Source organism: Miniopterus schreibersii (genome assembly GCF_964146895.1).
Source record: "Miniopterus schreibersii genome assembly, chromosome: 15".
In the NCBI taxonomy this organism is placed as follows: Eukaryota; Metazoa; Chordata; class Mammalia; order Chiroptera; family Miniopteridae; genus Miniopterus; species Miniopterus schreibersii.
In genome coordinates, this window is record NC_138115.1 from 23,848,036 (window position 1) to 23,873,989 (window position 25,954).

General features: G+C 46.8%; 1 protein-coding gene across 2 annotated transcripts in view; it reads right to left on the bottom strand.

Moving 5' to 3' along the window:
• The window catches only part of FGD5 (FYVE, RhoGEF and PH domain containing 5), a 109,081-nt gene that overhangs the window by 53,855 nt on the left and 29,272 nt on the right, over nucleotides 1-25,954 (bottom strand). For both annotated transcript variants that reach the window (XM_081160537.1, XM_081160538.1), the window contains exon 3: nucleotides 7,421-7,553. In XM_081160537.1, coding sequence (XP_081016663.1) covers nucleotides 7,421-7,553 — 133 coding nt within the window. The remainder of the gene's footprint in view (nucleotides 1-7,420; nucleotides 7,554-25,954) is intronic.

A 25,954-nucleotide genomic window follows, 5' to 3' on the forward strand; every position in this document is an offset into this window, starting at 1 on the left:
GGGCAGCCGGTGAGAAGCAGGGCTGGTGCCCAGCTTGGCCCCTCACTGTGCCAAGTAAACCACACAGAACCAAACAAGTGTTTTCATTTTATTAAACTGTCATGCATTTAAGTTTGTTTTCCTTACTTAAATGCAGAAGCTGAGTCTAATGTATTCACTTCTTTATTAGTTTATTCGAAGCTATTTGCTGAATACTATTATGTCCCAGGCAGAAAGGACACAACTGTGAATAGGACAAGCATGGTCCCTGCCCTCCCGGGAGCTATTCTAACATAGAAAGGCAAGTAATATGCAGAAAAATAAAGAACATAATCACAGCTTGAGGTAAGTATGAAGGAAATAAACAGGAATGCCATTGTCAAAAACAGCAGGTGAGCAGAGCAGGCCCCCTTGAGGAGGTGACATTAACTTGAGACCTGCAGCCAGCTGTGCAAAAGGCAGGAATAATGTTTCAAATGGAGGAAACTTCAAATGCAAAGGCCCGGGGATGGGTTTAAAGGACAGAACTCATTTTTATATCTTTCATGATGTCTAGCCAAAGGCCTACACATTTGTTGAATTTCATCTGATCCATAATTAATACATGGCAACAGAAGATGAAATGGTTGGTGCCAACAACCAGAAGAGTAAACACAAAAGGAGAAGCAGGCCAGAGGTGGGGTGGGGAGATAACGATTTCCACTTGGGATATGTGGAGTTTGAGGTGCCTGCAGGGCTTCCAAGAAGGGTCCAAAAGGATAGCTGGAAGCTAGAGCGTGGGGCTGCAGACAGGGGTCAGACCAGAGGGTCAGCTCTTGGAATGCCATCTAAGTACGGCTGGCCGCTGCCCTGGAATGGGGTTGACTGAGCAATGGACACAAAATGACAGGCAGGGCTGGAGTTCAGGCCTTGGGAGGCATAGGTAGGATGTCAAAGAAGTAGGGAGAGAACCAGGAGCAGATGGAGCCTGAGAAGCCAAAGGAAGAGGGGAGACCACTGAGCTGAGGCCCGAGGTCTGAGTAAAACAGTGTCTGAGGTGGACAGTGCGGCGAGGGCCTGGCTTGTGGAGGTCAGGAAAGGTCATGCAGAGCATATGACAACAGTGAGAAAGGTGGAAGCATGGGGAGGACTGGAATATGTTTGTGGGCTGAGGGAAGTCCTACAGAGTTTCTTCTACCCACCTCCTTCTTTGCTCCAGCCACACTGACCTAGTCTTCTAGCTCACGAAGGTCATTCCCACCAGCCCACCTTTGCACTGCTGTTCTCTGGAATACTCTGTCCCTAGATCTTCCCATTGCTTTCTCCCTCACACTATTCAGCTCTCTGCTCAAAGATTTCCTCTTCATTAAGAAAGCATTCAGTTAGAAATCAGAGCCTTCATGCATTGCTGGTGGGAATGAAAAATGGTGCAACTGCAGGTGGATCCTCAAAAAATTAAATATAGAATTACCATATAATCCAGCAATTATACTTCTGGGTTTATATCCAAAAGAACTGAAAGTAAGGTTTCAAAGAGGTATCTGTACACATGTTCATAGCAGCACTATTCACAATAGTGAAGATGGAAGCAATTCAAGTGTCCATCAGCCTATGCATGGATAAACAAAATGTGGTCTATACATGCAGTGGTATAGTATTCAACCTTAAAAAGGAAAAAATCCTGACATATGCTATACTATAGATGAACTTTGAGAACATTATGGTACATGAAATAAGCCAATCACAAAGGATAAATACTGTATTATTCCACTTGTATGAGGCCCTTAGAGCAGTCAGACAGAAAGTAGAATGGTGATTGCCAGGGCTGGGGGAGGGGAAATGGGGAGTTAGTGTTTAATGGGCACAGAGTTTCAGTTTGGGAAGATGGAAAAGTTCTGGAGATGGATGGTGGTGATGGTTGCACAACTGTGTGAATGTATTTAATGCTGCTGAACTGTACACTTAAAAATGGTTAAGACGATGGATTTTACATTATGTTTATTTTAACATAATTTTTTAAAATGGAAAAAAAGGCCTACTTTAGCCTCCCTGTTTACGTTTTCCCCGCCCTCACCCCTGGCTCTCTCTTCTCCACCATCATGATGGGTTTTGTTTGTCTGCTGGGTTACAGCACTTTCACCACCTATGCCACCTCAGTTTTCTGGCTGACTGTTCCTCTTCTTCTCTAGGACGTAAATGCCACCAGGGCAGGGAGGCACCTGGTATGACTTGTGGTTGCTGTATGTTGAGCCCACAGACGGATGCCTGGCACATAGTAGGCGCTCAGTGAGTACCTACTATGGTAAATAAATAAATTTTTGTTAAACAAGAGGAGGGACAGGGAGAAACTCAGTGAGAATACAGAGAGGAGAGATACAGGTGGGAGGGAATTCATGTTTGACAGGGGACAAGGTTGTTTTCTGGCAAGAACAGGCTGCAGCCTGAGGAAGCTGGTGCAAGTCTAAGACAGCTTCCCCAGGGACAAGGGAGAAGTAGCATTTGCAGTGGGGCCAATGTGCAAAACTGTATGGGTGGGTTCTGAGGTCAGTGGCATGGAGAAAGTACATGGTGACACAACCCAGGCCGGAGACTGGCCCAACGGAAATAACCAGGGTTCAAGGGAACCCTTTAGCCTAGGCAGGCGGTCAGGGTGAGGCCAAAGGTGCAAGGCCTAGGGGTGTGAGGTCAGCAAGGAGGTCTAGGCTAGGCTGACTAAGCTTGAGTACAGCCAGGGAGGAGACAACTTGCATAAACAGGGAGCCAGGGAGGGTATGATGGCAGGAGGGTCTGTTCCAGAAGGCAGGGCACTAACTTCTGCCTGGGGTCAGGGGTGGGCCTGTCAAGGAAACTCGATGACGATGGGTCTCAGGCAAGGGAGGGGCCACCAACCTCTGGGCTGGTCTCAGGGGAGCTGGTATTTAGCTTGAAAAGTACCCGTTAGTCTGAGAACTGGGCTCATTGTCAGGGAGGAGCGACAGGCCAGCAAGCCATTGAATGTCTCCTTTCACAGCTAAATCTATTTTTAAGTCCTTCTCATTTTTCCTCTTTTGCCCCCTCCTTCCTTCAACCCACACCCTTTGTATGTCTAAGAGTGGGAGAGAGAAAGAGGTCACATGTGGGTGGACCAGCTGGGTTCAGCTTCCTATCCTGCTCCAATAATCTCTCCCCTCCTGATCTGGTCACCCCAAAACATCTAGGAACAGTGGGCTCACCACCCTTTATTTTTACATAAATCATATCAAACTGTAAGAAGTGTGGGACCCACCTCCCCAGACTGACTCCTGAAATGGGGAGGAGGGGTGGGGAGCAAGTCTACTGATCACTCACACCTTCTCTAGTTCTGTTCCTGCAACATGGCTGGAGATGGAAACCTGGCTCCCATTTTCCCAACGATGTGTTGGAGGCACAGAGAGGAGAGGTCTTTGCCTTTTAGAGAAATACAATTTTCAGATACTGTGGAAGACAAAGAATCAGAAATAAATGCTCCTTCTCCCCACCTCCCATCCCATCAAACTTCTACAGCAAAAAGGAGCAGGGAAAGATTGCTCACTCTAGAAACCTCCCTTCACACCTGCCCTGAGGCTGGGCAACCTGGGAACTCTTCCACACTGAGTGCTCTGGAAGGGCCAGGCAGTGCTCTGGAACAGCCTCTCAGGGGTCAATTTAACAGCAGGTACAAAGACTGCTCTCTGGCCTGGCCAGCATGGCTCAGTGGTTGAACATCAACCTATGATCCAGGAGATCTCAGTTCGATTCCCGTTCCGGGCACATGCCAGTGTTGCGGGCTCGATCCCCGGTAGGGGGCATGCAGGAGGCAGCCAATCAATGATGCTCTGATCACTGATGCTTCTATCTCTCTCTCTTCCTTTCTCTTCCTCTCTCTGAAATCAATCAAGGTATTTTTTTTTTAAAAAAAGACTGCTCTCTGATCCACTGATCCTCTTATGGGATCTACCCTAGAGTAAATCTTGCACATGTGTCTAAGGAGGTGCATGAACAGTGCACTGCAACGCTGTTGGTGATGCAAACACATGAGAAACATTGTAAAAGCCCCTCAGCAGGGAGATGGTGAAATAAACCACAGCATATCCACAAAATGGAACAGTATGCAGCACTAAAAAATAATTTAGAGCTCTACATACCAATGTGGGAAAATCTCTAAGAATTTTGTGAACAAACCCAACGAGTTATTCCAGGTTTTTTACAGTTTGATATAATTTATCGAAAAATAACTCCACAAATAATACCATAGTTTCCACTCATAATGAAATATGTAGGTGAATACAGGGGAAATTTCTGGAAGGATTCATACCAAACTGTGTACTACAGTTACCGCCTTAAGGGCATAGGGATTGGGAAGGGGTGTTCCAGGGGACTTTAACCTTTCCCTGTACCTAGTTCATTTGCTACAGGGAGTATCTAGAAGAGCACACCTCATGTGATGAAAATGTAATTTTTAAAGGTGATTTCTATTTGGGTACATGATGAAAGCCTCACAAAGAAGGATGAGGGGGTGGTGGGGCAGAGATGCTCAGCCTCATTTGATAGATAGGAAGGCTGTGCTCCCGAGAATGAACTGACCTGACCCACACTTCTCCCTCTGTGCTCAGAATGACAGGATGCTCCTATCCCCAACCCTGGCCCCCTATGTAGGCCCCATACCTAGCTGGCCACACTGTCCTGGTTCCAGGGGGACATATAAGAGGCCCCTATCTGAGGCAGGAGCTGCCTTAGTTCCATGACCTTGATATTGTTGCTGCGTCTTACTTGACCTGTGGCAGGTTGCTTCCCACGATCCCACCCGAAAGCTCTGACCTTTGTGTGTTCTTTTCCTGTGTATCAGGCATTGTTCTAAGTTTCCATAGACTTATTTACTCATAGCTATTCTGAAGCAGAACTATGATTATTTTCTCGATTTTGCAGATGGGGAAACTGACAAACAGAGTGGTTTAGAAGTTACTCAAATCACTCACCTAGTAAGTGGCAAAGAACCTCTTGTTCTCTATGCTGACCTGCCTCTTGCAAGCTCCTTATTCCTGCGGCTATCCAAGGAGCAACCTGGAAACCAGAAGGCTGGGAAGCTGATCACCAATGTCCAGGGCCCTAAGACCTCATGTCTTCATAAGGGTCCCGAGTAGACCAAACCCTCTCTTCTCCCACTCCCCCTCTGCCTCCCAGACTCAGAAAGAGTAGATAGTTATTATGCTCCTACTATGTGGCTGGCACTTTCCCATCTGTGTTCTTACTCAACTCTCCCATAGCCTAGCAGTTACTATTAATGCTCTCATTTTAGAGACTGAAGGCTGAGTCCCCATCATGGAAAGCAACTGGCCAGCAGTAACATAGCTGGAGGAGGAGATGAGGATGATTCCAGAGGAAGGTTTAACAGAGAACTCTGTGACTAGTGGGAAGCCAACACCAGGTGGAGGACCTTGAGGCACAGAAAACTGCAGATGGGAGGCCCCACTGCTCCATCAGTCCTTCAATTATTCCAGGCATGGTACCCACATCCAATTCAGATTTCAGATTCAGACCACATTCCCGATAACAACTATCCGTTTCTGCTCCCAGGTTCCATGACCTCAGGGATGCCCAGAAAAAGCAAATCTCTGAACAGGCACAGGCATGCTAACTCAAGGTTCCCTTCTCTTTTTCCCCAAAAGTCAGTAGTTTCTTCCTGGAGACAGGGAGGAGTGGAGAGGTAAGAGAAGGCCCCTAAGACTGCAGTGAAAGACAAACACTGGGCTTGGACCCAGCCAGACCTGTTTTTGAGTCCTGACTCCCTCAGTCACTGGCAGTACGGTCTTGGGCAAGCTACTTAACTTCTGTGTCCTCAACTGTAACACAGGGATAATGGCACTGACTTTGGAAATGTTGAAGCATTTCGGGTCAGGAGACCGCTCGCTCTAGCTAGAGAGGGAGCAGCAGGGGCAAGAGTGAAAGGGAAAGGGGATGAGGAGCCAGGTGGGAAAGCCCCCTTCAGGGTTCCCCTTAGCTCTGGCTAGGTAACTTTATGGAAACCCTGTATGGAGAGGTAAATGAATTTTTGAAAGAAATCAAGGCTATAAAAACAAAATGAAAGACATAACCATTTATAAAATGCTTGGTAAGGACCAGGCACTCCTGCTGCGTGCTTCCACATGAATAGTCTTCCATCAACGTGACATACCTACCCTAGGATCAGAAGGAGAAGATGACAAGTGTGGGAGACATACACAGGACAAGGTGCCTGAGAAGGTCGGTCAGATAGGAGGCAGTGTTCCTCTGCTTCCCCAGCTACTCCTCACAGGCAGACAGGAGCGGGGCCCAGAAGATGGGGTGGAGAGAATGTCGAGCAGCTAACCCTTCCTAGCCTGTCCCCCCTGTAGCAGGGGTGTCCCCTGTGGTCTCATTTCCTGGCCCTCATCACCCTGTGATGTTTCCTGGGTAACACTGAATAGCAGCTGTGTGACTCTGGGCAAGTTCTTTGCCTCTCTGTTTCTGCAAATGTAAAATATGGGAAGCAATTCTTGGTTCCCAGAAGCGGAGTGTAGAAGGAATGAGATCATGTCAGTGAATGGAAGTGAAACAGGGCTCCCCATGAGTATACAATAACGAGCATATACACTGTGGATTCAAACAACTGTGAATCGAAAATATTCGAAAAAAAAGAAATCACAGAAAGTTCCAAAAAACAAAACTTGAATTTGCTACACTCTGAGCACTATGCTGAAGTCACACAAATAAAATGATGTGTAGGCATACCCTGCTGTAGCCTCTATGCAAAGGTAGGTTACAGAAGGGACTTGCGCCTCTGTGGATTTTGGTATCTCTGGGGGTTCTGGAACCAATCTCTGTGGATACCGCGGGAAAACTGTAATTACCACCATGTACCGATGTTCCATAAGAAGGTCTGGGTCTCTACTGTGACTTGGGTCCAAGTCCTGTCTGCCTCCAGACAAAGGGCTAGCAGCCTTTCTCTTAGCCCCATCCCCTACTGCATCACTGCAGGGATCGAGAAACCAACTTTCTTTCTAGAACTCTGTATTTAGTTAAGGAAACTCATTCAAAACCTTTAACTCATCTCCCCTCACATTTCCCACTTCGCAGATGAGGAAACTGAGGCCCTGGGGCCCAGGTCATTAGACTCCAGGTCTGTCTTGATTCAAATCAGGAAACTCTATTCCACTTCACCTACAAAAGTTCTGGAAGCCCCAACTTCCTTAGACTCATGAGGGTATCAGCAGGAGCAGTTGCCCTTGCATCATCAACACAAGACCCAAGGTCTGCCGTGTGTCTTAATGCCTCAGCCCCAGCTGCTCTGTGACTCAACCTCTGTATCCAGCATAGGGCCTACTGTTTGCCAATAGCTCCCTCCACATCAGAAGGGGACGGAGGGGGTCCTTTGCCATCCTCTCTCCACCTTCACATCTCTGACCCTCCCACATCTCACTGGCCCCTTGCCCTGGGCGGGGCACCTTACCTTGTGGGTGAGGCTGGGGTCTTTTGGAGCACTGTCTTCCTCCTCCGAGCTTCCCTGCTCTTCATCTGACGTGAGGTCCTCCTTGGGGGCAGCTGTCGAGATGGGACAGACCTTGTAGGGTTCTGTGTAGGCACTGGGGTCAGAGCAGAGGAGAGAGAGGGTTAGAGCTCTGTGCCCAGTAAAGGCAAAGTGAATAAGCCAGGGGCCCAATTAATGCCAGAAGCCAATAACAAGTGTTCTGCGTGCAGAGCTCTGTGTGTAGAACTCTGTGCCCTCCTTGGGAACCCAGAAGAAAGACCCAGACACAAATCTCCTACCTCCCCCCACTCCAGCCTCCTTTAAGTTCCATGAACATGCCAACCTCTGCCTCAGTGCCTTTACACATGTTGTCTAAGACAGACTCTTCTCCCTGTTAGATACAAGGCAGACTGTGATGCTAAAGAAAGGTACAAATAATTACTATGAGGGCAAGAGATGTTCAATCTGATTGATCTCTTGGTTTAGACTGGCCGGTAGGCAGCAGGGTCAGTCCACAGGTGGCCATGTCCTTTGGGCCTATAGAAGAAATGCAATGATGTGGTAGACAAAGTCTGGGATGCACATGCCAGCCCTTAATCCCAGCTTTGCCATCAGCTAGGTCATGGGTAAGACACAACTCAGGGTATCAGTTTCTATCTAGGCTTTTTGGGGATAATTCCCATCTCACTTTCTTGACAGATACTATGAGGATCAATATTTAGAAAGCATATGCAGTTGACCCTTGAACAATGCAGGGGTTAGCCCCCCCCCCACCTGCGCAGTTGAAAATCCACGTATAACTTAAGTTGGTCCTCTGCACACATGAATCCCCAACTGTATAGAAAGTACAGCTGACCCTTGAACAAATGTGTTTAAGTGTAGTTCAAACCCACATTGTTCAAGGGTCAACTCTACAGGTGCGATAACAATCTCATATCTATATTACTATGATTATTATGTAGGCATTCCACTAATTACTTAGTTCACACATGCATTCAATCAATATTTACTGACTGCCTACTTTATGTCAAGTACAGAGCTAGACAGCCAGTAAAACACAGGTGACTAAAGCAGATATGGTCCCTGTCCTCAAAAGGGAGCAACTAATATACAATCATAAATTGTGATAAGTAAAGGAAGGAGGTGTTTTCATAAAGAATAAAAAAAGGGAACTATTTAGACAGTTCAGGGAGGGCTTCTCTGAGTCTGAGACCAGGAGGAGGAGGAACCAGCTTTGTGATAGCATGAGGAATTGTTCCAGGTAGGGAAAGCAGCATACGGAAAGGCATTGAGACGGCAAAGAGCTTGGCATGCGACAAGAATAATTCTCCTTTCTCCAACTTCCAAGCCATCCCCAAAGATGAGGCTCTGGCCTCATAATAGCCCCCTTGCCCTGATCCCTGTTCCTGGCCTCCCTCTCCACACAGCAGAGTGATTGTTCTACAGAAGAGATCAGGCCATGACCCCTTCCTGCTCAAAAGCCTTCAATGGCTCCCTCCTGCCTTTGGCAATGGGGTCCCAGACTTCTCACAAAATTTCTCATCATACTCAAAATCCAGGCATCTAGTCTTATTAAATTTTTATCACACATTTATTCCTGCCCTCTGGGAATGCCAGCATGAGATGCTGGAATAATGGAGGGATGGATGCATGAACGGATGGGAGGAGAGAAGGGAGCATCCACTTGCTGGATTGGCTGGGCCAACTCTAGCCCAGGGCTTATGTAGGCAGGAGCACTACATTTGCCTTAAGTCCTGGTCTATGCAGGGGGAAACATGACGGGTAGGGGACATCAGAAGAGGAGAAACTGAACCTTAGGCTACATCTGAACTAGGGCCCATCCTGGAGCTCCTTCTCACCTACTGTAGGAGACAGGATTATGGATACCTATCTCCATAACAATCTGCAGCCCAGGAAACAAGAGCAGGATGAGCATCCCCTAGTCACACAGGGCCACAAAGCCAGAGAGATCAAGGACAAGACGGTCTGTGATGGTGGGGCCTGTTTCTGCCTGCGAGTCTGCTGACATAGTATATGTGCGGAGGGTACTATACCTGTGTACATGTGTGCAGAGGCCAAAACTGAGTCCTGACCTGGGCTGAGCCTTGATCCTGAACCTTAGGCTGAGCCAAGATCCACTTTATGACCCAACTGGCTACTCTGCTGGTCAGACCTCTTTGTTCTTCCTTTTCAAAAATTACTCTGTTGGCCTTTTCTTTCAAACTGTGAAAGCACACAACATATTTTGCAACAAACTATATATCACCAAAGGCATGAGAGAGACCTCCAAGGACCACCCTACACCTCCTTCACTGTCAGGGGCCACCAGTTCCCTCCACTAAGGAGCTGTACCCAGCCTAAAGGTCAGACACACTGCACTTGCTCAGCAAGTTCAGAACCACGATCAGGGAAAGTGACTGCATGAACCGGTCTCACTGGGCCCTAGCTCCCCTCATTCCAGAGCCACCTGCATCAATTTGCAACCACGTGACCAGCAGGCAAGGAGTGGCCTGTTCTCCCCTTAGGAGGAATGGCTACATTTGGCTCCAACAGGAGCCCATGATGCTCTGTGGAAGATAACCAGTAACGGTGAGAGATGGAGCAGTTAACTGTGCTCCTGGACCATTCGTCCTCATCATCAAGGAAAAGAAGGCATATGCCAGGCTTTTCCTAGAATGCGCTGTAAAGGAAGAAAGGATTCTCAGCCAAGCTTCCCACAGGGTGATGGTGTCACCATCCTCCCAAGCAGCAAGCCAGAAATCTGAGCATCTCCTTGCATAGCCATCCTCTACTTAAGCATTAAACCCCTCCCAGATTTACTGTTAAATTATCTCTCACCTCTGCTTGCATCTCTATCATAGCCTCTACAGTCCAACCCATCTGTTGCCTGGACATCTGTAACAGCTGCTTTCCTGTTCTTTCCTGTCCCACCCTGGCTGCCCTCCAATCTGTTCCCCACCCAGAGGCCAGAGGGACCTTGTCAAAACCCAATCTCATTGTGTCACCCTCTTGCTTAAATTGTTCAGGGATATTCCAGTGCTGTTGGAATTCAAATCCAACAGCTCAGCCTCTCAGGCAAGGATCTGCTCAACTTGGGACATAGGAAGGTGGGTGTCCTTGGGCTCTGATGCTTGCTGTGAAGTCTGTCCAACATCAGACGCTGCCGCGCATCACAAATCTTGGGGCTCTGCCTCAAACCAAGTAGAGGGTTGGATTCCATGGAGGCCAGATGAGCTGTGGGTGACACTGCAGAGAGAGCTCATGGAAGCCTACCCCCCCGGGGGGCGAAGGGACTGGGTCAAGGTCACATGGCAAATCCAGGCCAACACGTGTTACCTCTGAAGAGGCCTCTCCCTATGCTTGATCTCATTTTACAGACATGAAAACAGAGGCCCACACGGGTTCCCTCTGTGCACTGAAGTGTGGAGTGGGTCTCGGTTTGAAAGGGCAAAGTGGGTTTTGTTTTTGTTATTTGTGCTATTATTTTATTTTATTTTCAGGAGGCAGTAGAGCGCAGAGATGAGAGCTCACACTCTCATGTCAGATTGGATTCAAATTCTGGCTTGCCACTTATTGGCCATGTTTAAACTTTCCAAGCCTCAGTGGTGCCTAATTTACTGAGCTGTTGGGGAGATTCAATGAGTTAAATCATGTAAACCAGCTCAGCCCTAGCTGCAGACAGCTATTCTATTATTTACCTACTGTTGTCTTAAAGTCAACTTATTTTTAACATGTGCTATTATTACTCTGGCTCCATCCTAAGTGATAATATCCATGAAGTCACACTGTGTGTTCTTCTAACACTTTAAAATAAACCATATAATTATTAATCTATAACATTTGACTCAAATGATCTTGCTCACCATTGGAGATGCTCAGACCTCACAGAGATAAAATGGTGACTCTGACCCACCAACCATCTGTCCTCAATACAACCTCAGCTTTTGCTAGAAATGTGGCCCACGCTCTTTTAATTCTACTTCTTCCTATGACTTCTGTTTTCTCAAAAGATAACTAAAACAAAAGTCAGGAGACAAGGTTTGGGTGCTTTAATGATATTTCTGGCTTTTTTATTTCACTGTGGACACAACAAATGAGGATAATTGCCATTTTCTATGCTTTCACAACAGAAAAGAGCAAGTATTATCTAATGTCTTTGGAGATTCAGTGAAAATTGTAGTGACAGACCTTATCTTGGACAGAAGTCATTAGTTAAATAAGCAAAACAAAACATTCTGATTCTAAGAGCACTAGTGTCAACAGAGTTGCTCCTTCAGACCCTGGATAGTTGCTACTAGGCTAAGCATCAAACATAGGGGAAGAAATCAGCTCTGAGAAATGTTTCCTTAACACCTTCTGTCCAAATGCTCCGCGTGGTCCTAGCAGAACTTATGTCCTGGGTGAGGAACCACTTCTTCCCTTGAGAAAACAGACTGGGAACGCTTACATACCACATGCATCTTCCCAGCCTGTGAGAACATACAACTCTGAGGTGGGTCCTTTGTACAGTATGGTCTGAGGAAGACCACAGAGCTTTACATTTTTGGCTATCTGGTGCCTGTCTGTTTGGTTTTTCAGTCGTTCAAAAGAATACCTATTAAGAGCCCTCCATGTTCCAGGCTCTGTACTGTATGTACTAGTGGAGAACAAACAGACATTGTTCTATGGCCTCTCCAGTTAAAACATCCATTATAATCATAACTAAGTGAGGTGTTGTCTCCAGACAGCTTCTATGAACTTACCAATAATATTACACATGAGAAAGCCCTTCAACCCAACCACTGACCCATTTATATACTCTTCCATCTCCTTACCTACCCATCTGTCCATCCATCCAACTACTCATCCACTTAGCCATCCATCCATGCATCCATTCATCTACCCACCCATCCAGCCATCCTTCCATCTGCCCCCTTAACTATCTAGCCATCCAATCATCCATCCTTCTATCTACCCATTCCCTTGCTCACTTATTCAACAAATATGGATTAGCATCTACTTCAAGGACCCAACACGTGGAGGAGTCAAAGATGACTAAAGTACTCTATCTGGCCTCAAAGAAAGAACAGTGTAAAGTACTGAGGGTTAAGAGGGTGGACTCAGAAGTTGGACTGCTTGGTTTGAATTCCAGCTCTACTTTAAGCAAGTTGCTTAACCTTTCCATGCCTCAGTTTTTGGTTTTTAACTTTTTAAAATCTGTAAATCAGGAATCATGGAAGATGCCAGGGAAAATGCAAAAGAGCCACGTGGTCAGCACTGTAAGTTGAGAGACCCAGGGGCCTATACTTTGGCATCAGATATAAGAGAGTCACTGTGTAACCTTAGGGAAGTCGCTGAACCTCTCAGTTTCTTATCTGTAAAGTAGGGATGACTAAGTAGGTTCACTGTGGAATTAAATGAGAGCATGATAGTGACAGTGGCCACTGCCTGGCAAGTAGTAGGTCCCTTCTGGCGAGCCCAGAAGAGCCTACACAAGGCCCAAGTTCTAAACCCCCAGACTAGTTTCCAAGGAGCTGTGTCCTCCCTCTGGGTCAACTTGTGCTTTAAAGGGAACATAAATTAAAGCTGCCTAGAGCGCGTTACCTTAAATGACTCTTCAAACGAGCACAGTCCTTTCCAGCAGCCTAGAGTCATAAAAGGACATGTGCATCCATGTGGGGAAAGGAGTACTTTGTAACCTGGTCCAGGGCTGTCCAACTCTACCCATGAAATCCTGTCCTATGTCACACTTGTTGGGAGTCATAACCCCCAGCATGGCCAAAAGAGCCCAATAACTCATAAAAAAGGAACACTTTCCCCACTAGGGATCTCTCAGCAGGCGCTCTGGCCCCAAACTCTGTCCTTGTTGGTGCTATAACATGTGTGAAGGAGGCCAGATTGCAGATGCAACACCCTCTGGCTCCTCCAAGGCAGACTAGGACCTTTCTAAAGCTTGCCAGCTCAGTGGGGAAGGGCAGGGGCTTCAGGGGTGAGCTCTCTGGGAGCTGGAAAGTTTGAGATGGAGGAGACAGGATGACGGATCTGGCAAATGTGACTATCCTAATTAGCAGAGCTGCTGGAAGAGTTTGGAAGTGGATGGAGGGGAGGGCTAGGTGCACAATCAGGGATTTCCCAATCCTCAGGCATTTAGTCCTGTCTTTTGCCTATTCCTCATACCACTTTCAGAGTTCATTCAAATGATCCCTCTAGGACTTCCCCAGCTGTCACCTTTTGCTCTGGTACTTCCTTGTCATTCAAAACTGACCCCTCCCCTGCTCCCCTGCTCCCCTGCTCCCCTGCTCCCCTGCTCCCCTTTCTTAAAGGTACATTGGTATTTTCACAGATACAGCCATCTGCACTGTATCTGGGAACCTTCAACCTGATACAGTGGAAAGAGCCCAAGAGGACAGGGGTCCAAGGCTGGGGAGTCCTGGATTCATCTCTAACCTACTGCATGATCTAGGCCATGAGACCATCCTGCTGGGCCTCAGTTTGCACATCTGTGAAATGGAGGTGGAGAAACAAAACACTCAGAGATGTGAAACAGTGTGGTGAGACCAGACTGCATGCATCCCACAGCATGGAGGCCAGGCTCTGAGAGCAGCTGCGGGTCTGGAGCCTCCTCACTTCTAGAGTGGGGCTCTGCTCCATTCCCTCTTAAAGGGAATGCAATCTGCACCCAGGGTCAGCCAAGGGATAGCACTGGTAATGGTTTCCAGAAACAGAACTGAAGGAGAGGCTTTTTAAAAAAATTCAATTTCCACTTTTCACTAAGTAAAAACAGAAGTACATCCTTGCTCTCTGACCTGTGACGTCCCCACCCTTCCTCTTAAAATACAGTGTCAATGGTTTCATAGGGATTTGTTTTCTGTTATAATAGTTCCATTGAGATGTAATTCACATACCATAAAATTTACCCTTTTAAAATGTTCAATTCAGTGTTTAGAATATTCAGAGTTGTGTGACCATCATCACTAATTCTAGAACATTTTCATCAACCTAGAAAGAAACCCCATATGTTTTAGCAGTAATCATATTCCTCCCGCTCCCCAATTCCTGGCAACCACTGATCTACTTTCTGTCTCTACAGATTTGCCTATTCTGCACATTTCATATCCATGAAATCAGAAAACATATGACATTTTGTGTCTGATTTTTTTCACTTAGGATAATTATTTCAAGACTCATCCATGTATCCGGACTTCATTCTTTTTTATGGCTGAATAATATGCTACTGTACGGCTGTACCACATTTTGTTTATCTGTTGGTGAACATTCAAATTATTTCCACTTTTTGGCTAAAGAATAATGCTATGAACATGTGTGTACAAGTTTCTGTGTGGACAATGTTTTAATTTCTCTTGAGATATACCTAGAAGTGGAATTGCTAGGTTATATGGTAACTCAATGTTGAATACTTAAAGGAACTACCAGACTGTCTTCCACAGTGGCTGTACCAGTTTACATTCCCACTAGCAGTGTTGAGGGTTCCAATTTCTCCACATCCTCATCAGCACTTATTATTGTCTGTCTTTTTAATTTTAGCCGTCTTAGTAGACTTGAAGTGTGGTTACAGGGATTTTCAAAGAACTTTGTTTTTCTTGATTCCAGTTTAGCCTGCTCCCGCCCCAAGCAAACACTACTGTTTTTCCTAGCCAAAGTGAAACATAGCTGTGACTATGAAGGCTTTATTTTCAGATAATCAATTGAGGTTCAGAGGTCTAGGGGGAAAAATATTATGATTAGAAGATCTGCAAAAGCCTCATAAAATGACAGACTAATTAAAGAGATAACATACAAGAAAAAATCATAAGCTAGGGTTAAGTGCAGAGCTGGGGTCTGAACACTGGGAATCTGGCTTCAGAGCCTGTGCTACAGAGCCTACTATCTACACTGCTTCTACCAGCAATAGCAGCTGATGTTTATGGAGCACTGAGCTGACTGTGTTTTATGGATTATCCCATTTGATCCTCTCAACCACTTAGTAAGGCAAACACCATTATATTTCTCATTTTTCATCCGGGGAAACTGAGGCTTTGTGAAGTTATACAACGTGCCCAAGGTCCACTCTGCTGTTCCCCTTCCATCAACTTCTCCCAGAGAGAACCATAGCAGATGACTTGCAGGTGGACCTACTCATCAGATACCTTCATTCACCTGGTTCACGGCTGCCTTCCCTGTGCCAGGAGACAGACACGAACCTGTTGTGCCAGAGGTGCCAGGACACAGAAGTGTCCATAGTGCAACTGGCACAGGAGGGCAGGAGGGCAGGGGCCATTCTGACATGCATGACCACGAGTCACATGTGGCCAAAGTGGAATGCCTGGATGGGGACATAGGAAATCAATCACGCAAAACCAGACAGATGAACACACTAAGGCTCAGATCCAGAAGGGAAGTCGATGAGGCAAGGGCAACACACCTGGACCCAGACACAATACACATGCACTCTCATCACATGGTTTATCTTGTGGTCTTGTTGAACTCCATCCACCTCCTTTTCCCGAATGGGGAAGAATTTTCAGAAAAATGCTTCCCTTTGCCAAAGGCCTTTAAGATCCTATAAATCCACCCTGCTTCTCAAGGGCAGGGGCTGCCAGCCGAGAACAGATGCCTGGGACATGTCTGCTGATCTGACACCCTCACACCTGCCAGGGCTCCAATGCCCTTGCTGATGGATTCTTCTTTCCAGACCCAATGCTAACCTCACCTCCTACTCCAGTAAGCCTTCTCTGACTACTAAGGCAGGTCTAACAGGAAGGTAGTAAGGCTTAAGCTTCATACCTGCATGGGTCTCTTTCATGTCTCTACCAAATTGTTTTATATTCTTATTTGCATATTCTTTTTCTTAAAGAGATTCCCCCTCCAAGTTGGGTAAGCTTCAGAATCTGCCCCTGCCCAGCCATACCTACTTGCAGGGGCCTTGTACATGCCCCTGTACCCACGAACACCCCTCATCTTAGCTTTTGAAAGGTATTCTCTCTCTCACCAAACTTGAGCTCCTTCCTGCCAGCCCACCATGTTAAACTCTGAACATAGAATGTGCTCAGTTAATACCTCCTAATTTTAACTGACTCATGGGGGAAGCAACTCCAGCCAGGTACCTGTGTACATCCGTGAACAGACACAGATTGAGATGTACCAAAATCAGCTCTGTCCTGCGTGGTGCTGGGGACAGAGGGGTGAAGGAGATACCCCTTATCTGCCCCCGAAGCACTCATGGCCTAGTGGGGATGTATACAGACAGACAGACAGGAGATGGGGTGGTGAGTGCTTCAAGGAAGCAGCACAAAAAAGGGACCCTAAGCCTGTATGTTGCGGGGGAAGGAGCATAGGAGGGTTCTGGCCCAGGGTGAGGTCTAAGCTGAGTCTGAAGGTTGAGTAGGGGACAAAGAAAAGAGTTGGTAGGGGAGAACATTCTAGGGAAGTTTATACAAAGGCACAGGGAGGAGAAATGTCAGGGCGTGAATATGGGGAGCCACAGTCATCCACTGTGTGGTAAGGAGATTCAGGAGGAGAGGCTGATTAAGGCAACCAGGGTCTCAAATGCAGGGCTAAGGCACACCTGGACCATGAATCCCAGGGGTACTAGGGAGCAGCAAAAGGTTTTAGCCAGGGGAAGTTTTGCTCCCTGGACAGTTCATCCTGGCCCCCTGTGAACAGCAAAGGGAGGGGGATAAACTGGAGGTCAGGAGACCACAGGAGGCTGGCCACAGTCTGGGGAGCTGGTGACAAGCCTGTTGGATAAAGACGAAGGTGTAGGAAATAACAAACTAGTATCCTCATTTCACACGTGAGAAAACTGGGGCTCTGAAAAACTGGGGGATTTGCTCAGAGTGACCCAGCTAGCAAGTGACAGTCCCAAGACTTAAATTCAGGTCTCCTGTTCTCAAATACAATCCTGTCTCTTAAAAGGTGATTTTGGGCCTGTAAAAGCAATGATGACAGTGCCTGACACCTGACATGGACTCAATGAAGTTAGTTTCCTTTTCAATTCTTATTCAGGCTTTAAAAAATAACCCATACTCCCAGTATAATCAACACAGGGCCCATTTTTTACAAAATTTCAATTTACACACTCTTCTTAAGGGACATTTCTGTGAGCCAACCTGCACTGCTGGGTTACAGGGCTGAATGGGACTGGCTGTTCTTTTCCCATCTTGTCCTCAGAGCTGGGCTGTGGGCTCCATAAGAGCGGTGAGCTTTGCTGTTTGTTTGTTAGGGCTACAGCAAGTCACCCATTTAACAGGTTGGAAGACTGAGGTCCAGAGCGGGAAGGAACAGAGGTAGATCTGTCACCCAGCTCAGCACTCCTTCCACTGCTCCCAGGAGCCTCCCACAAGAGAAGGGGGTCAGCTGGCTTGGGGTTTTAGAGGCCTCCAGGGTGTGGCAGTCTTGGGGGAAAGAGGCGAGGGGAGGGATAGGGGCACCTGGAAAGTGAGATCTTTCCCTTCCACACCAACAAAAAGCCTTATCCTTGGGGTGAGAAGAGGGGCACCTGCCCTCAGCCCCACCAGTGCCCAGATACATTTTCAGGGCTCCTGGAGGCAGGCTGCCCCTCCTCCACCCACCTCCTAGGCCTTGTCCTGCATTTCCTGTAAACATGGACACTTCCTCCCTGGGGAGAGCCTGGCAGTGCTGGGGCCACACCCGGCCGCCCTGTGAGCTCAGCACACAATGGCTGGCTGGGGCTCCATCTGGCCACTCCGCACTCCCGACCTTCCGTGGGACCCAGAGAAATGCCACCCTTTCCTAGAGCTGGGCAGTCTAATGCTCCCATGACAAAGATGTGCAAAGTAAGGTGGGGGAGGTAGGGGAAAGAAGTTTGCTCCAGGCTGCACGGCAAGTCTGCAGCAAAATGTAGGCTCATGTCCTGCTCACTTCTGTACCTTAGCACCTTCTACACAAACTGCCTCACGTTGAGTCCATGAAGTGGGAATGCTGACTAGGAGCACAGAACCTGGAGCCTGCCCACCTGTTTCCGAAACCTGGTTCTCTGCCACCTCCCAGCTAGTCAACCTGGGGCAAGTTTTCTCTGCCTCAGTTTGCTCATCTGTGAAGTGAGAATAATAGTAGTGATTCTCACTGGGTTTCCATGAGGATTTAGTAAGCTGACATATAAAAAGAACAGTGACTCTAGCATAGTAGCTATGTTGTTGCTGTTTAAATGTTTACTGAAAGCTCCATCCAGGACAGACCCAGGTCTCCAGGCTACAGCCCACTAGGGATAAATTTTGGGGTTGGATTTAAAACCTCAAAATAGTTCAGAGCTGGAAGGGCTGTTCTCGGACTCAGGAGATTCTTGTTCTTCCAGTTACTCACCCTGTGACCCTGGGCAAAACCACTTTCCTCCTGTGTCTCAGATTCCTCATCTATAAAATGGCGATGAAAATCCCTGCTCTCCCTACCTATCTCACAGACTGTTGGGAGATCAAGTGAGATGGTGGGCAGGAAAGCAAACTGACATGTTAGGTATTTAAGGTAGGGGCCAGCATTCCCGAACAAATCATCACAAAAATCTCATTCATAATGATAAACTCTGAAAGTCTTTCGTGGCAGTGTTAATATTATGACTACACCAAGAGCTTCCCGTGTACCAAGCCCTGGCTAAGTCCCTACCTGTATGGTCTTATTTATTCCTCACAATAAGTCTACAAATGGGGTATTATCATCCCATGTTATGGTGAGAGGACTGAGGCTTCTGGAGTGGTGGAGTCAGGACCAGAACTGATCTCTGACTCCAAAGAAACTACATATGCTGCCTGTAGGGGAGTGATTCCCTAAGTTGAGCCTCCTTCGATTTTTCCCAAAACCTTATGCTCTAAGAATGAGCTGTAAGGATTGTCTTACAGCCCAGCTAAGATCTGCACAACATTTGACAATCTACAAACACTTCCACATATTTCATCTCAGTTGATTCTCCCTACAAACCTGTAAGGTAGGTATCATTACTTCCAACTCAAGAGAGGAAAAATTGAGGCCCAGAGGGGCTGAGTGACCTGACCCTGAATGGAGGCTCCCGACTCCAGACTCAGTGCAGGGGCATGTCAGGTGACTTTCCCTGATGGGCCTGGGTGCCATGTGAGCAGTTTTCGGGGCCTGTGGCCTGATGTCTGGAAGTATTTATGAGCTTAGCAACTAAGCCTTTTTTTTGATCAGTAATTGCTTTGAAATATGGGTTCTGAGAGTTTGGCTGCAATGCCATCTGGCACAGTATGCTCCCCACACGCCCAGGACAGAGACTACAACAATGGAAGGCTAGGAAAAACCACCCATCACATAGGCCATTCTGGCTTGAGACGAAAGAAAAGTGCTGGAAATGAGGCAATGAGCTGGAAAACAGAACCACGAGGTCGGCATGGCACCCTCTTCCCTCAGCCCCATCCTCAAGAATCCCATCTTTCAGCACTCCAGTGGAGGATGTCTTGAGCTCCCAAACTGGCTGAAACATTTTCTGTGACATGAAGATCAGACTGTGTACCCAGTTTCAATGAAAACAGGGTCTGGGGCATGGCCTAGGAATCTGCATTTATAACAAACCCCCTAGTTAGGGATTCAAGGAGAAAAGTCTTATGTAAAGCAAGCTGGAAGTTTCATCAACCAGGGAAGAGTTTTATAGGAGCAAGTCGCCTTTACCTAAATAAACAGGGTTTGGTGGGCATGGGTTCTCACCTCTGTATCTACACCCAGTTCCAAATCCAGCCTCCAAGCAGCCCGACTCCTCATCTCCTCACCCTTTCCCTCTACCCACTGGGAAACCCAGCCCCCAACTTTAGTCTTAGTCCTTCCAGATTCTGGGATTCATTCTGCCACTAGTCAGGGAGGAACTAGGGACCTTCATTGAGCTCCGCAGAATTGGAGCATAAAGTGTATTAAGGTGGTGTACAAATGGAAAAGTCTATAAGAGAGAGCATACTGGGGTGACCACTGCTCCAGAGCTCACCTCAAATATGCTGCTTCTGATACAAAGCCCACTTTATTTTTGTTTTGTTTTTTAAATATATCTTTATTGATTTCAGAGAGAGAAAAGGAGAGGGAGAGAGAAATAGAAACATCAATGATGACAGAGTCATTGATTGAGCCCACAACCTGGGCATGTGCCCTGACCAGGAATCGAACCCCGATCGCCTGGATCCTAGGTAGACGCTCAACCGCTGAGCCATGCCCAGCCGGGCCAAAGCTCACTTTGTAACCCTGCTCCAGGGTCTGGGTCCCTGTCTGGATAACCTCTCTCACATCCCAGCATCAGTAAGTGGAGTCCTGCTGCCTTCATCCCACCTGCATCACCTGTTCCCAGACTCCCTTATTTGGAGAAACTTCTGAAACCTCTCAGAACAGGAAGAGGAACTAACAGATAAAACTGCAAGGATGCTATAGCCTTGCATCGGGAGACAAGAACCCCATCTCTGAAGGTACTCAAGCACTGGCTTGGTAAAAACTGAGGCATTCACTGAGGGGTGGGGTACCCTCTTCTCAAAAGTACCCTCCAATCCCAAAGTGATTAACATCATTAGTTTTCATTCAAACTTCCCAGAGCAAAATAACTTATGGGTTGCCCCAGCCGGTTTGGCTCAGTGGTTAGAGGGTCGACCCGTGGAATGAAGGGTCCCGGGTTCGATTCCAGCCATACCTTGGTTGCAGGCTCATCCCTGGCCCTGGTATGGGTGCATGTGGGAGGCAGCCAATTGATGTGTCTCGCATTGGTATTTCTCTCTCTCCCTTCCACTCTCTCTGAAAAGCAATGAAAAGAATATCCTCAGGTGAGGATTTAAAAAAAAATTTATTAAAAAAAATTAAATAAATAAATAAATAAATTATAGGTTGATGAGGCCAACAAGTTGAGGATGACTTCAGTGCAGATGGATGAAGCCTTTCCCGCAGGAGAGTCCCCATCTGCCTTCAGAACCCTTACAGTGGAAATGACTTGGGGACTAGGCATCAAGAACATTTTGTTGACATGTACCAGAGACAGAAAAGGAAAAACAAATAAAAATCTAGAAGCTCTCTCTATATTTTCTGAGTGAGCTAAGGCAGACTTTCTGTTAACTCTTAAATTCCAAGAGGTACAGAACACCTGTCCTCAGCTAATCTAAAACCCAGGGGTGGGGACCTCCTTGCACACCTTAGAGGGTAACAAGATAGCCATCATAGACTTTTGCAACTGACTAGGCTGGCAGTATTGAATTACAAGGGGAGATGAGGGAAAGACTTTCCTGCAAGGAAAAAAAACATAAACAAAGGCATGGTGATAGGGTTTTGTGTGGTCTATTTTGGGAAACTGGGGTTTTCTTTTTACTCAAGCACAGCACTCATTCAGTTCTCCCAACAAGGCTGTAAAGTAGGAACTATTAGCTCCATTTCACAGATTAAAAAACTGAGGCACAGAGACATAAAACAACTAGTCCCAAATCACAGAGCTGTTAAACTATGTAGCCAGGGTTTTAAACCAAGTCTGACTGAAAAGCAAGCTGCTCAGGCACTGCCAGCTACACCTACCTGTCCAGGCTGGCTGTCCTTGAAGGGACCCTTTCTCGTATTCCTTTCTTTATGTAAACTCAGAAGTGTCAATCAGGTCCTAAGGCTGCCTCCCCTGACCAAATGAGAGGTGAATTCTTCCCAAAGCTAGTTAGGGGAGTGTTTCTCTAAGGGTGAATTGGGGTTATCTGGAGGATTTGTTATAAATGCAGATTCCTAGGCCATACCCCAGACCTTGTGGATCTGGATCTCTGGGTGCAAAACTTGAAAACCTGCATTTTAATAGGTGTTAGGGTTTTATTTGTTGTTTTTATATTAAGATTTGAGAAATGCTGTACTTAGAGGGTCAGGAGAATCAGGTTCAAATCTAGTCTCCCCTAGTGTGCAACCCCAGGTAAGCCACTTCTCTTTTCTGAGCCTCAGTTTCTCTACCTGTCAGGTGGGAATCCCTTCTCTCCAACCCAAAGGGTTGCTATGAGGTCAAAAGAAGTTGGAAAAGCTCTCTGAACATGCACAGATCTAGATCTCAAGACTTCTACATTCTTTTCTCCAGCCACCAGACTGGTGCTTTGTCCACGAAAACCACTCCCTGATGGGGAGGGGTTGGCTGGAACCTGTCAACAGCAGGGGTGGGGGAGAAGGGCAGGGTGAACCTGGCATATCCCTCCCCCCCATCAGGACTGGTGAACCGAGTGGCATCCAGATGGTGCTCTGCATACAACTCCTGCTGCAGAGCCCTGAGGCTGAGGGCTGTCTGCAGTCGGGTCTGACTCAGTGTCAGTCCCCAAGAGAGCATCTAGGGAGGGAAGAGGGAGTCCAGCCCAAGATTTCAAGGCTAAAAGGAAAAGACTAGAGTAGAGGACATCTGGCACAGCACATCAGTCTCATTCTCCTCTCAAACTCAAATCTTGCTTTTAACACATGTATAGGACAATCTCCAAATTGCACAGACCCCAAGGGCTCCTGGACTGCTGAGCACACTGTAATGCTGTTCAGTATTTACAGAGACTCTGCTGTGTGCCAGGTATTGTGCTAAGTTCAGGATGGGGACCCTTCCTTTCATGGAGAGCCAGAGATTAAAAAGGAAAAAAATAAATCAAGCAAAATGTCAAACATGAGAAAAAGGCGACTCGATTTAGATTCTTTTTTCCTTGAAGAAATATCAAGTATTCAACTCCCAGGATTTTAAAATTAAGAACAAGAAACATAAGACTTCATTTGATAAATATAACAACTCTTAAAATTATAATTCTGGCCCAGCTGGGCATGGCTCAGTGGTTGAGCGTCGACCTAGGATCCAGGTGATCAGGGTTCGGTTCACGGTCAGGGCACATGCCCGGGTTGCGGGCTACATCAAAGACTCTCTCATCACTGATGTTTCTCTCTCTCTACCTCTCCTTTCCTCTCTCTGAAATCATTAAAGATATATAAAATACATATATATAATATTCTGGCTCAACCGGGCATGGCTCAGAGATTGAGCATCGACCTAGGATCCAGGAGATTGCAGCTCGATTCCTGATTGGGGCACATGCCTGGGTTGCAGGCTTGGTCCCCGATTGGGGGCCTGTGGGAGGCAGCCGATCGATGACGACTCTATCATCATTGATGTTTCTATCTCTCTCTCTCTCTTTCTTCTCTCTAAAATCAATATTGATATATTTTAAAACATATACATGCACACAGCCACAGAATGGGAAGTAGCAGAAAGACCCCAGAGCTGCAACAGCAGGAGAGAAAACTGTTGGGAAAATTCAGATGACATTGGAGATGCCACTAACTTCAGAAGATACAACAAAGGCTTCATGGAGAAGGTGGTACTTAAAACAGACCAAACTGTGCCCTTGGGAAGGATGTGAACCTGCAGAAGGAGTGACAGAGCAGCTGGGCACAAAGCACAGCCTGGGAAAAGGCACAGGAGGTGTAAGGGGACAAGATGGAATTCTGACTGAGGGATGGAGAGGGGAGCAGAGACATGTTGGGAGAAATGGGTGCCAACAAGAGTGTAAGGCCTTGAGGTAGGCTCTGGACCCTGCTGGGAAGAGCGGAGCTGAGGAGAGGGAGCGGACCTCTCAAGCTTCACAACCAGATGGGGGCTCTGTGACCTGTTGTATGTGGCTCTGGTGATGGTGAGGAGGCTGCTCTTAGAAGTGCCTGGTCCCCCAGGAAAGCTGTTCCCAGCCCCCAGATAGCAGCTGGTCCCACAGTGCAGCATGAGGGCTGTCTGAGATCTCAGGGTCTGAGGTCGCTGGAGAAGCTCCCTGTACCCCCCACAGGGGGGGCGTTCTTTGTGGGGAAATGGTGGAGGGCTCTGGCTGCGAATACTACTAGTTGGTTTGTGGACAGCTTGGCGTTTCCAACATGGGGATGTATAGTTGTATTTCCCTGGGTTCCAGAAAGCTGCAGTGACTTAAGACGTTATGCCTTTTCAGTAAAAACAACAAAAAACAAAAAACACTGACTTAACTGTCAGGTCAAGGGCTGCACCAAGCAGAGATGAAGCCAAACACCCTGATTTTAGCAACTGCCTGAGTCTTCTTCGGGGAAAAAAGACAGTGGGAAGCCAGGGTGTGAGACCCTGGACACTGGGAAGCAGACTGTTCTGGGGGCAGGTACCCCTCAAGCATACTGGTAAGTAAGGTCAGCACTGCCTGGTGCCTGGTGCCTGGTGCCTGGTGTCTGGTGTCTGGTGACGGCACTGATCCCTGGGAGACCCCTGGGGACCCCACTCCCCACCTGTGTTCTTTCTAGATAAGAGAGAAAGGACAATTGTCAGTTATGCTCATGCCCTTTGGTGTCTGACTTTTCCTATATCTTTTCTGAAATCTTATCCTAAAAAAATCTGTCTTCTCTCTAACTAAGTCCATTCATCTTCCTCCCCCTGGTAATCCTTTTTGTGCCTCAGAATCCTGAATTATTCACACCAACCCATCTCGGCTCGTCATCCCTCCATAATTTGATATCAACCAGTTGCAGAGCCGCGTTTAACCCAGCGGGCCCCAAAGCTCTGCAAATGCATGCACGCCAGCCTCGCCCCCACAGCGAGGCAACTATTCATCCTGCACTTTACCTTTATAACCCCCACTGCCTCCACTTTTATGAACAGTTTTCATAATTATTCCTCTTTGCCCCTTGATGGTGCTCTCATTTTGGTCTTAGATGGGACTGATTGAGCAGCACGGGGGATTAGTGCAGAGCACGTGGCAACAGGGAACCCTCTTTCCCCCTGGCATCTCTTCTATGGAAATAAAACCAAATGCTGAAAAAGCTTTAATTACAAATATGTTCACCTAAGCATTTTTTACAATGTAGTAGGATGTTACAGACACCCTGAATTTACAGTGAAAGGGAATGACTCCATTAATTTAGGGTACAACCACTCAAATGGTGTGTTTGTGCAGTCATTTGGGACTGCAGAGTTTATCTCAGACTGTTTCATAGTCATTTTTATTAATTTAGTACGTTATTTAATAATATTGTATAGGCAAATGCAATATGCAATTAAATAAGCAAGGTAAGAGATCTTATGTATAATATGACTGCATCCACATAAAACACACCCTAGATACATTCATATAAGACAAGAACAAAACACAACCTGATGCTAATAGTGATTATGTTAGCATGGTAGGATTGTCTTTTAAAAAACCCTTCAGATATATTCTTAAATGTGTTCAAATGTGTTTATAAAATTACTAACTGTAGCATTTTTCAGAGACGCATAAGACTGGAAACAACCTAGATATCTATCAATAGGTGACTAGGTATTGGAATTCCTTGCAGTCATTAAAAAGAATGGAGGCAGATATATACACCCAGACAGGGAACAATGTCTGAAGTGACAAAACCAAGGTCTGGAAAAGTGTATTCAATAGACCGCTACTAATGTTCAGAAAAAGCCCAGGGTCGGGGGAGGGATGCGCATACATAAGTATCCCTGCATGCTTGCACACACATAAAATATCTGGGAGGGGGGCTGGAGGACAGGATCTCAGTGATTTGATTTTCCCCTGCAGATTTGAATTTTTGGACTGCACGATGCCTTTTATTAAAACATTTTAA